Source organism: Halyomorpha halys, unplaced genomic scaffold, assembly GCF_000696795.3.
Source record: "Halyomorpha halys isolate HHAL.00 unplaced genomic scaffold, Hhal_1.1 Scaffold153.1, whole genome shotgun sequence".
Taxonomy (NCBI): domain Eukaryota; kingdom Metazoa; phylum Arthropoda; class Insecta; order Hemiptera; family Pentatomidae; genus Halyomorpha; species Halyomorpha halys.
Genome location: NW_027115801.1, coordinates 897,877 through 910,885, shown reverse-complemented (window position 1 = coordinate 910,885; position 13,009 = coordinate 897,877). Strand labels below are relative to the sequence as shown.

General features: G+C 30.1%; 1 protein-coding gene across 1 annotated transcript in view; it reads left to right on the top strand.

Annotated features, from left to right (window-relative positions):
• Window positions 1-6,081: 6,081 nt before the first annotated feature.
• The window catches only part of LOC106678670 (uncharacterized), a 29,372-nt gene continuing 22,444 nt past the window's right edge, over window positions 6,082-13,009 (top strand). Inside the window, exon 1 of the mRNA XM_014417358.2 lies at window positions 6,082-6,480. Within this exon, the coding sequence (XP_014272844.1) occupies window positions 6,294-6,480 (187 nt within the window). The 5' untranslated portion in view covers window positions 6,082-6,293. The remainder of the gene's footprint in view (window positions 6,481-13,009) is intronic.

Genomic DNA, 13,009 nt, shown 5'->3' with positions numbered 1-13,009 from the left:
ACAAAACATATTTTGTACCTGGAAACCTGAATAATGTGTATAGCTAAATGAGACATTGTAGTCTCAGAGCATCATGGCTTATTGTAAAATTGTGATTAATTAAGAACAATAAAATCTCTCTCTCTCTCTCTCTCTCTGACCTCTCCCCTCCCCCTTTCTCTCTCTCTCACCTATTATTTCATTTATTTTCAGGGGTTATGACCGTAAATTTAGATTTATTCTTAGTTATACGTTTATCGTTGCCCACGCTCAGCGGAGAAGAGGGAGAGTTAAAGTCAAATAAAAAAAAATATAATCACATAAGGAAAAAACGAAACAAAACAATAAAGAATAAATTACTCCTTAGGCGCCACGTTATTTTTCTTGGAAATAACGAAAACCCCGAAGCATTATGCCACAATATAACTAAAATATACCACTATATAAACAATTGTTGAATTATGATCACTGGCGAATATCTTTACATGTAGATAACAGAAAACCTAGGGGTGTTACCTACCCAACTGTTGAATTATCGTAATATTCCGTGAACAACAAAATAAAAAAGGAAATTAACAAGTTGAAAGCAGAGAAAGAACAACTGAATTGTATGTACAAAAGTTTAATAATAAAAAATTATATATACAGAGAATGAAAAAGGAAAAAAAAAGAATTCTTATCAATTAATAAAACAATTAAAACTTATATGTTGACTTAACCTTAACCTTAATAACTATATTTCCATTATTATCCAAAAGAGTATAAAAGTGAATATAAAATAAAAACACAATAAAATTTAGTTCAAACCCCACTTCTATTGTGTAGTCCTCCACTTCCAATTGTTAATGATCGTCTATTGAAGTAAACACCATAATTTTGAAAAACAAAACATATATGACAACATTTCTCATATGGTGATATTCCGGTTCAAACAGTGCAGACAGAGGGCCTTTAAACTATTACCACTTCACATTGAACAATCGTAACGTGTTCCAAAATCAAACTGTCACCTTCACAAAAAACAAAACCCCCTCCTCTCAAACATATCGCTCGTGTTTTGTTTTCACCATGACAACCGTAACACTCCTTGTCTACATAGATATCGCCAGTGTTTTATTTCACCATGGCAACCGTAACACAGTATTAAAATCTTTTTAGTTCTATTTCTCTTTTCACCCTCTATTAACACACTGTTTAAAAATCCAAATTAATTATCTATAAACCCCAGATGTGTCCCTTGGATTGGCAGGTTGTGGCCCCAACAATTCATTTTCTTGAATTTCTTCAGAATTACGATGTTAATTTTTTTTTTTCACGTTAATAAAGTCCTTATGAAGGGATATAGAAAAGAATTATGGTTATACCCTCCTAGAAGAACACCTAACCTTCTCTCCCCTCGCGCTAAGATACTCCCAGTTCATGTTACTAGTTTCCTATGTAAATCTAATGTTGTTCCTATGCAAAGAGAACCACCTTGGCCAAATTCAATCTAGTCCCCATCTGATTTATTTCCTTCCGAAACAAGCTCTTTTACATTTCTCCCAAAGTTTTCCTTCCGAATGGAATTACAGATCTCGACTCCGGTTCTGTTCTCCTATACACATACAGAAGGTGAGGTAACAACTTATTACATGCCCACACACTTGTCCATTAGCTTTGACATTGTACGACCAATGCTTAATAAAAGTCAATGTTAATCAATTGGTAGTTTTTTTTTATTAATTATTTTTAGTTTTAGTTTATCAACACTTCGAGAAATTTAAACGACCTTTACTAATAGTTTGACACTTTTGATTTAACATTAATGATGTTTTTTTTTTTTTTTGTTTTTTTTAAATAATTTATTCATTGATATTTACAACTGTATACACATATATACAACAAGTAAATTTGCTGCAGGTGACATAGTAACATGATAAAAACATGTGGAGAATCTACCCACTGATAGAACTCCAATTACATTTCTAGAAGAGAAGATCTCGAGAACATCTTCTTTTCAGACGCCAAGGAGGATTATTAGGTAATGAAGGAGAAGCCAGGTTAGAAACAAGTGGATTTGGGTGGTTGAGAAGTTTATTATGGAAGGAACGGTATCTGGTTCTGGCCAAATCGGCAACATATGGAATATTGAGGTCCTGATGGATGACTTGATTTGTGACAAAGTAAGGAGCATTAAGGATTCTGGACTGTAAGGATTGGATTCTGGAGGAATTTGATGGTTTAGTGAAGCCCCAAAGCTCAACTCCGTATGTCCAGATAGGCCTTATAATAGTCATGTAGATCAGTCTTTTGTAATGGATTGGCAATTTAGACCGTTTGTCTAGTAAATGTTGCAATAGTCGGAATCTACGAGCAGTTCCTTGAATGATGTTTTAATTTTTAAAAATTATTTTGTTTGCTTTCTTTTAATAAATGTTGAGTTTTCATGATAACTGACGATGTGACTAAGAACGACAAACATTTACTTACAGTTCTTTCAAAACAAATAAAAACTCTTTTTTTTTGTTTTATTTTTTTCGTTCCCCAGCTTGCCACTAGCGTACGTACGTTTTTTTCATTAAAACGGTTATACAAGCCCAGTGAAGGCAATATTTCGGTTTTTTTTTTACTAACAATGATGGCCATTACGTTTGCTGTTTTGTTGGCTTTAGTTTTTCTTTCGGTGAATTGTCATAGTGCTAATAGTTGAAATGATATTAAACTATTTTTGTTATATTCAATAATAGTTTATTTAAAATAATGTAAGCAAATTACATTTTTTTTAATAGCAAACATCACCCTATTACGTTTCCAACAGATCACTACACCATGACCTTGATATCCTTTTTGTCCTTGACCTCATACCAATCAAATTCTTAAAATTCCATATAAACCTTTCTAACCGTTAATTAGGTTCAAACCTTATCTAGTTCCACCCATCCCTACAGCCCATCTCGAAGGTTGAAACGGCAGTGGCCAAGGGACTTATTATAAAATAAATATGGACAATTGGAGTTCTGGCAATGGTCAGATTCTCCACTCAAGTTGAGTGTTTGCGGCTTTAGCGCACTTGCTCTCACTACCAGTGATGGGCCTAGCGTCTAATGGGCCTAGAGATATATTTTTTTTCAAAAATCCAACATTTTATACGAACAACTATAAATTAACATTTTGTGAGTTTATATAATATCATAAAAACTACTACTCCTACAAATATAAACATAATAAACTATTTTATAGTAAATTTAACTAGCTTTAATTTGAGCGCTGGCAGACATCAATATGTCTAATGGTTTCTGAAATAAAGTTTTTCATAAATGAAATTTATTGGCTGCACAACTATAAATCAATTCATTTTAGCAAATATCATGAAAAATAATATTCCTACGAAGGTAAAAGGACATCGGTACGTCACATAATTCCTAAGATATAGATTTATCTAAATAAATTAACTAACTACTAATGTTTCAGTAATTTTTAAAGAAATTTTGCCTTTTAAAAAGCTATATCTCGAAAACTCTTGGACGTAAATAGCTCTTTTAGGGCTAATATTTTAGCAAATTCACTCTTCTTTAAATAATGTTCTCTTAGATTTTCTAGTGTTGTTGGTAGTTTTTAAGATATAGAACTTCGAATGAAAAATCAATGTTTTTTTAAGGTTTGGAAACAGCCGCCATTTTGTATTTTCCCTACCTATACTTGGCAGACTCACCAATTTTTACAAGTAATTATTGAAGTAATTAAAAATTTGGGTGAGTTTTTTCTTCCCGGGTCTTGTACTACTAGCTAGAGCGGCACCTAGTCCCTTCATCCACACTAAAGATTCATAAAATCAAAAAATGTTACATATCCCCTTCATATTTCTTTAATTAACATAAAAAATTTTATTGAAAATTTTACCTAAAAATAAAAGATTTTAAAAACATTTCCAGCAAAAACTTTTAGGAATACAGCACTAATAAAAAAAAAAGGATTTTAATTTTTAAAAATAGGACTTATATTAAATTTGGAATGTATAAAAATGATTTTCAATTTAAAATGACGTATGACCACAAATTAATATTGAAGTAAGAGAAAAAATAATAACAATAATAAGGAATTTTGGATTCAAAAACATATTAGAAGATTGCTGATTAATAAATGGATTATGGTCCGGGTGCGGTCAAATTAAACTCAAGTAGTAATATTTTGTACTATTTTTATTTGAGCCAACGTTTCGCTCCACGTTGTAGGGCTAAAAAAGATACAAACACTTAATATAAGTAAAAAAGTAAATGGAAAAATCATTTCATCTCTTAATTTGTACTTTCTTTAATATTTCTTCTTTTTATCTGTTACTATTTCCGTTTTCATTTATTGTTTATAACTTTTTCTATTATATAATTTAGGTATGTAATCATCATCTGTATTCCTATTCATTTGGCAAATTGTCTTTTTTAATCATTTATATTTATTGTCTGCCATTATTTTAACTTTATTTCTTCTTTGTTTTTCTATCCGTATAGTTTTATTTTTTTTTTTTTTATATAACGTACTAAACTGCCATCCCCACTCCTTCCAATACAAACGGTTCACTCTGACTTTGGTCAAAACAGGTATGAATTCTGTCTCGTTCATTTTCATTTGATTTTATTCTTATCCCTTTTCATCTCTTAATTTGTAGTTTCTTTAATATTTCTTCTTTTTATCCGTTACTATTTCCGTTTTCATTTATTGTTTATAACCTTTAATTTTTACGTTTCATTGTATACTCTTGTAATTCTTCATTTATTTTTTACTTAGGTTAAGTATTTATACCTTTTTTAGACCTGATGAAGCTCTGCAACGTGGGGCGAAACGTTGGCTCAAATAAAAATAGTACAAAATATTACTATTTGAGTTTAATTTAGCCACGCCCGGCTCATTTATTATTTATTTATTCATTTATTAAAAATATGTTTGGTGTGTAAATATTTAAAAATTTGTGAAGTGAATGTATACACAGTTAAATGTTAAATTATTTGTGTATAAATATGTATAAATTCTTTATTAAAATTTTTATTTTTAGCATTTGATAATGGGCAGGAGAGCCAGAAACGTTGTTCAGATGACATAAAGAATAAAGAAGTATAATAAATAGTATAAAATAAAGTCTTGAAAAAATATAGTAAAGTTTTAACAAATAAAACTCTTTTTTACTTTATTTTTCTTATTTAATTTTTACGTTTCATTGTATACTCTTGTAATTTTCCATTTAATTTTTTACTTAGGTTAAGTATTTATATCTTTTTTAGACCTGACGAAGCCCTGCAACGTGGGGCGAAACGTTGGCTCAAATAACATTATTACTATTTGAGATTAATTTGACCACACCCAGACCATATTCCATTTATTGTAAAACATGTTAGGTGTGAGAATGTTTATGAATTTGTGAAGTGAATGTATACACAGTTAAATGTTAAATTATTTGTGTGTAAATATGTATAAATTCTTTATTAAAATAATTATTTTTATTTTTAGCACTTGATAATGGTGATAAGAGCCCGAAACGTTGCTTAGATGATATAAAGAATAAAGAAGTGGATAAATAGTATAAAATAAAGTCTTGAAATAATATAATAAAGTTTTAACAAATAAAACTTTTTTTTATTTTATTTTTCTTATTTAATTTTTACGTTTCATTGTATACCCTTGTAATTTTCCATTTAATTTTTTACTTATGTTAAGTATTTATATCTTTTTTAGACCTGACGAAGCTCTCCAACGTGGGGTGAAACGTTGGCTCAAATAAAAGTATTAATATTTGGTTTAATTTGACCACACCCGGACCATATTCCATTTATTGTAAAACATGTTAGGTGCATAACTAATGCAAAATAGGCATAACTATTGAGTTTTTTTTTGGACTATATTCCATTTTTTTTTTGTCAACGTTCATTCACGTTTGGAAAAAATAGAAGAAACGACCAGTAATAATGATAATTGGAAAAAAATGTTCAGAAATTAATTCTTAAAAAAAAAATCTATTCTAGGTTATAGCAAGTGACTTGTGTATCTCTTATAATATGTGAACAAATAATTGTTATACACATGAAACATCTTTCATACCATTGTATAGAGAAATAAATTGTTTATGGTGTTGTTTACCTTTGAGAAAAAAAAAATTCCTCCGTAATCGTGTTCAGATATAATCACTTTTTATATCTAGAAATAGAAGAAAGGTTAGGAACATATGTTACACATTATTTGTTTTATTTTCGGCTTCGATAACAAAATTTTGATTATATTTACATACCATCCTCTACCGCGGGATATAAGAACCCAAAGGAGTCTCGTACTGAAGTAATGGAAGTGCGATGAGTTGCTCCGCTACTTGCAAATATGTGGGGAAGAATACGATAGAGGTCTACTGTTGCTGCCCAGAAGAGGTACCATGCATTCCTCCTTGGGTGAAGAAAGCCTTCCTTGCTATTGCGTTGACTGTGCCTGTGATCTTAGCTGCCAGGTGGATAATCACCAAGGGGCATCTGGAGTACATTCGTGGTAAGTAGTTTTGAGTACGTTGAATTTGTGTACCGAAGTGATCAAGTATTCCAAGGTACTTTGACTTGTAAAAAAAAGTATACGAAATCCTAACAGTTTTTCAAAACACATCAAGTTTTCAAATGTATGCATTAGGTGTCTGTAAACCTGTGTTTCCAAAAGTAGTACAAGAGCCGGGAAGAAAAAAAGGCAGTTATCTTACACCAATTTTTGATTACTTTAATGAAAACTATGTATAATTAATTGCATAATTGATGAGTCTGGCAAGTATAGGTAGGGTGAATACAAAATGGCGGCTGTTTTAAAACCTTAAAAAAATCAAAAATTTAATTAACCAACAACACTAGAAAATCTAAGAGAACAGTAAATTTTAAGAGTTAACAGTTCATTTTTTGTTGTTTTTAAATGTACATAACCCCTTCTACATCTAGCCATCTCAGTTATTAATAACATTTTTAGGTTACCTCACACAATAGTACAAGTGCCAAAGAGGAGAAAAAAAGGAGAAAAAGGTTATCCCACATCAATTTTTGATTACTCTAATGAAAACTATGTATAATTCCTAGCCAAACTTGGTGAGTTTGCCAAGTATAGGTAGGGGGGATAAAAAATGGCGGCTGTTTCAAAACCTAAAAAAAAACCATTAATTTTCATTCTCTATATCTAAAAAACTACCAACAACACTAGAAAATCTAAGAGAACAAAAATTTTAAGAAAACACAGTTCATTTTTTGTTGTTGTTGCTTCTAATGTTTTGAAATGTACATAACCCCTTCTACATCTAGCCATCTCAGTTATTAATAACATTTTTAGGTTAGAGTACCTCACACAATAGTACAAGAGCCCAAGAGGAGAAAAAAGTCGTTTATCTCACACCAATTTTTGATTACTTTAATGAAAACTATGTATAATTACTAATCAAAATTGATGAGTCTGCCAAGTATAGGTCGGGGGAATAAAAAGTGGCGGATGTTTCAAAGCGATAAAAAAAAACTAATTTTCTATTCGGAGCTCTATATCTTAAAAAGTAGGAAGAACACAAAAAAACATAAGAGAACGTCATTTAAAGAAGAGTAAATTTGCTAAAATATGAGTCCTAAAAGAGTTGTTTACGTTAAATAGTTTTCGAGATATAGCTTTTTAAAAAGCAACATTTCATAAAAATGTTGTATGGGACGTACTGAAAGATCAGTAGTTAGAGAATTTATTTTGAAAAATTTATATCTCAAAAACTATTTGACTTACAGATGTCTATTAGCACTCAAATTGAAGCTAGTTCAATGAGCTATAATGTAGTTTATGGTGTTCATTTATCTTTGTAGGAGTGATAGTTTACATGGAAGTTGCTAAAATAAATTGATTTATAGTTGTTCCGACAAATGTTTATAAGCCTAATTTATATTCGTATGTGAATATCATAAAAACTACTACCACTACGAATATAAGTGTCATAAACTACTTTATAGTAAGGTAAATTTCCTTTATTTAGAGTGTTAGCAGACCTATGTGCGTCTTATGGATCTAGAGATATTTTTCTTCAAAAATCCAACATTTTATACGAACAACTAGAAATTTTGTCAAATATCATAAAAACTCCTACGAAGATAAACATAATAAACTATTTTGTAGTAAATTTAACTAGCTTTAATTTGAGCACTAGAAACTAGTGAACATTATTTAAAGAAGAGTAAATGTACTGAAATATTAGCCCTAAAAGAGCTATTTACGTCCAATAGTTTTCGAGATATAGCATTTTAAAAATCAAAATTTCTTAAAAATCTACTGAAAGATTAGTAGTTGATTAATTTATTTTGAGAAATTTATATCTCAGGAACTATGTGATGGGCAGATGTCTATTAGCACTCAAATTAAAGTTAGTTTAATGGACTGTAAGGAAGTTTATGACCTTTACCTTCGTAGGAATAGTAGTTTTCATGATATTTGCTAAAATAAATTAATTTATAGTTGTTCGGACAAAAAATGTGATTTATGAAAAACATTATTTCAGAAACTATTGGACGTACTGATGTCTGCTAGCGCTCAAATTAAAGCTACTTAAATTTACTACAAAATAGTTTATTATGTTTATCTTTGTAGGAGTAGTAGTTTTTATAATATTTGACTCACAAAATGTTAATTTCTAGTTGTTGTTATAAAATGTTGGATATTTGAAAAAAATATATCTCAAGTTCCATAATACATATTTCTGCCAACATTTAAAATAAAACAAATTTAACTTACTATAAAGTAGTGTATGACACTTATCTTTTTATGGTTATATTTTTTTATGAAATTCACATATGAATATAAATTTGGCAAATGAAAATTTGTCTGAACAACAATAAATCAATTAATTTTAGCAAATTTCATGTAAACTATTACTCCTACAAAGATAAACATCATAACCTCTCTTGTGCACAACTGGTGCAAGTGAACACCATATGACTGGGACATATAGGTGTTTTACACTGGTGGCAATTCTTTTTGTTTAGAATGCCTGAATATAAACCAGAAATTTACAAAAAATAGTATTCATACGGTGCAGCGATAAAATGAAAAACTGAAAATACAAATTTTTATTATAAAGACCACCCTTACAAATACTTATAGTATCGAAATGCAATTCATAGTAAGTAATACGTACTTAATGAAGTTCCTGCCTCTTCAAGCCTACGTTTCCCTAGTTCTACTAATGTTTTTCTTCGAGGAAAAAACATTTTTATGGATTAAATACACTTGTCGCACGTGAGATAACGCCTCAAGAAAAGGGTAATATTGTCAAGGAAAAAGAGCTGGACGCTTACCCAGAGCTGCTAGAGTGGTGGAGGGGACGAAGTATAGTAAGATGGGAACCACAATCTCCCTCTGGCATCTTCCAAACCCGAAAAACAAGTAACGTGAAAGAAATTTTCACGCAGCAAGGGTTAATATTTATTGTTATATTTATATATTATTTATTTGTAGTTATTATTACACTGTATATTGTTTATTTCTTACAGTAGCTAGAAGTCTTAAACATTTTATTTCTTAAAGATTTTAAAAAGAAAGGAGGAAGAAAAAATGAAATGGGTTTTCTAAGACTATATATTATAGACCTAATCGGCTTGTCGAAGAGTGGCTATTGTTTAAATTATGGAAAGTTGCTCGGGGCTCGAAAACAAGAACCGATGACAGTGACTGAGTGAGTAGGGGCTTTTGTTCGGCCGTGGGCCAAAACAGGAAGGCAACTACCCTCCCATCGATTAGTATCGAGTTTCAACCCCTCCCTCCTATCGATATATCATACGGCGGTCAGGAAACTTGTATGTCTATCATCGAGGGGACATGGGCTAATCGGGAGCTCTCTATCGATAGTTAGGAATCGATTATCTCCAGCTTCAATTTAGAATTGCCTTCATTAAATTCTGATATTGCGATTAGTCGAATATATAGGCAAAAACATATGATGGATCATTCGTGGAAAGTAATTGGTGTATGTTTCGTTCATTATTGGACTGTATAATTAATGCCTTATAAATACGGCAAATGTTGGGAGGGATTGGGGAGTATTTATCTGGGATTAAAACAGAGGATACTCGAACTCATATTTTTTTATATACGACTCTATACTTAACTATTGTTTATCGACAAAAATATTTTTACAAAAATCAATATTTTATTTATAATCTTAATATTTCCTGAGACTGCTAATTTTTTAAATAAATAATTCAAACTCTATCCATTATAGTCTCAAAACTTTTTATTTCTCTTATACGTCCAACGTTTCGGCCAATCCGGGATCTTCAGGGACAATCTACTACAAAACAGTATTATCTATCTCCCGTATTATAACCCTCCTCCCTAAGAGTTCTATAATTCTAAATTATTTACAGATATAGTTCTTTTTTTTAAGACATGAAGAATAACAATTAAAGATGCGCACGGCTAACTTTACGTTTAGTGCATCTTTGGTCTATAACTGTTTTTCTATCAACTTTAGTACTTTGATTATTGAGGATAGTTGTTGGAATTCTTAGGGAAGCAAACAGAACTCTAAAAAAAAACTAGAAAAATGGTTTCTAGAAATTTCTTATTAAAAATGATTATATCGTGAATTGTTAAGAATTTCAGCATCATCCTAAGAGTTTTATAGCTAATGTAATAGACGAGACAGAAAAATTGGTGATGACAGCGCATGCGCGGGAGGTATCGGGCAGAGAGGGAGAGAAAAATCATATGTTCTGTCGTTGGTTGTTTTTTAATGAATGGACATTGAGGTAAAGCTAGTGTTTTGTTTGGTTTCTCTGTGAGCTGAGTTATGTTTAGATACTGTGTATTGAGAAGTGATCTTTCTCTCTCTCTGCCACGACCAGCTGAGTGCAAGTACGTACGCGTTATTGTTCACCTTTGGACATAGATAACAATTGTATGTATTTTAATTGTAGGTTAGATTATAAGTTAGTAATAAGTACATAGAGATAATTAGAATAAGGCCTTTGTTAGTTAAGATTGTTCTTTTAATTTTACAATTAGTTTAAGTAAATCTGTATTTTAATAAACATTAAAAACACATGTTTCTTGTTGTGGATATGTGAGTTAAAACAATATTAATTAACCTTGCAATTTGAATACATTACACTAATATAAAATAATTTGGATACATTTCTGTTGTTTAAGAAACAATACCATTTAAAATTATGATAGCATTATTTTCCACATTGTGCAACATTCTTACCCTATAATGTTTTCGCTAGCAACTTTAGTACTTTGATTGTTAAGGATTGTTAAAGCCGCCTCAAATTGACTATGTCTTTTATTGGAAGTCTTTAAAAGAAAAATAACAACTAACTGGTTCGGATATAAGTATTTATTTAGTTAATCTAAACATTTGAAAAACCTTAACTAAATAAATAAAATTAGATAAATAAATTTTAAAAAAAAGTAACTAATTGACAAAAAAAAAAACAGGAGATACATAAAATAAATACTGGTTGACGGTTGATCCACTCCAATAGGTCAGAGGAAAATATTTTACTTGTCGGGGTGTGTAGGTCGCAGCTCTATAGCTAAACACAAACTGGTACAAAGTTGGTGCAATGGCTCATAAAAAGTCAAAATGTCCCAAAAGCCAAGATGGTCACACTGGCACTTATTAAGGGCAGACAGGGTCATGTTATTTTAATGTATTATGCGAACCGATTAATTAGCAACAATTTATATTCAAGTCGAAACGCCATAATGCAGAAGAGGTCTGGTTTCAGATGGTAATGTTGACTAAAAAACTTAAAAATGTCTAATAAAATAATATAAACTAAACGCAGGAAGGGCTGCTTAGACACTAGCATGACCACTAATTAGCCGGAACTGATTTAAAAACGAAGATGGTCGGCCCGCTGCTAGGCGACGTCTTAGCAACAGTTATCAACCCTTAGCAACTGTCTCTATTACTTAATTATAATACACACATATAAATACATATTTTTCTTCTTAAATAACTAAATTCCTATTTAAATAATATAAATATAAATAAAAAACTAAATTAAACACTAAAACTAACTAAATACTGTTTACTAAGTAATTATAAAATACAGTGTTAACAAGTTGTTGGAATTTCTAGGGAAACAAGCAGAACTCTAAAAAAACTACAAAAATAGTTTCCAAAAATTTATAATTAAAATTGTATATCTTGTGAATTGTTAAGAATTCTGTAAACTCTAAGAGTTTTATAGCTAATATAAAATAATTAGGAAACATTTCTGTTATTCAAGAAACATACCATTTAAAAATTATGATAGCATCTGTGCAACTTTCTCACCATATAATTTTTTTGCTATCAACATTTAAAACATCTCAAGTGACTTAAGTATTAAATGTTTATAACGAATAATTATTGCGAACTTAATCAGTACAGAGCTAGGAACGAACTAACTGCGCAGTACAATGTTCGACATGCACGGACTTGTCGAGTCCAAAGTTCAAAGTAGCTATATTATAATAAATAAATTTATTTAATTTCTAACTAAATAGGAGAATTGTTAAACATTTATGTACATCTTGTAAATGCGTGTATTAAGAATTAACAAATTTAAAAGACAGTATAATTTATTTAGTATTATATTAATTATTTTTAATATTTTAGAAACAACTTTTACAATACACTTATAAAGTTTAAAATTTTTTAATCACTTCTAGATGCAGTTAAACATCTGAAGTAACGACAACTATAATAATTATTACTAATAGAATAAATAAAGAGTTGGGATTAGACAAAGTCATTATTATTCCTTTTAAATATTAATACGTACCTTAAATTTCTTAAGTAGTTGACATTTTAAACATTTCTTGAAGTATTAAATGATTATTATAATTAATAATATTCCTGAAGTTCGCCGGTACAGAGCTGGGACTAGACTGAGAACAAAGAACAGTGTGTGAACCTGCACGGACCTGTAGATTCCAATGTTCAAAGTACCCTTTATTGAAATAAAAAATATTAATTTCTTTATTAACTAAGTAGAAATTTTTTTTTTAATATAATAATTCAAAAAGC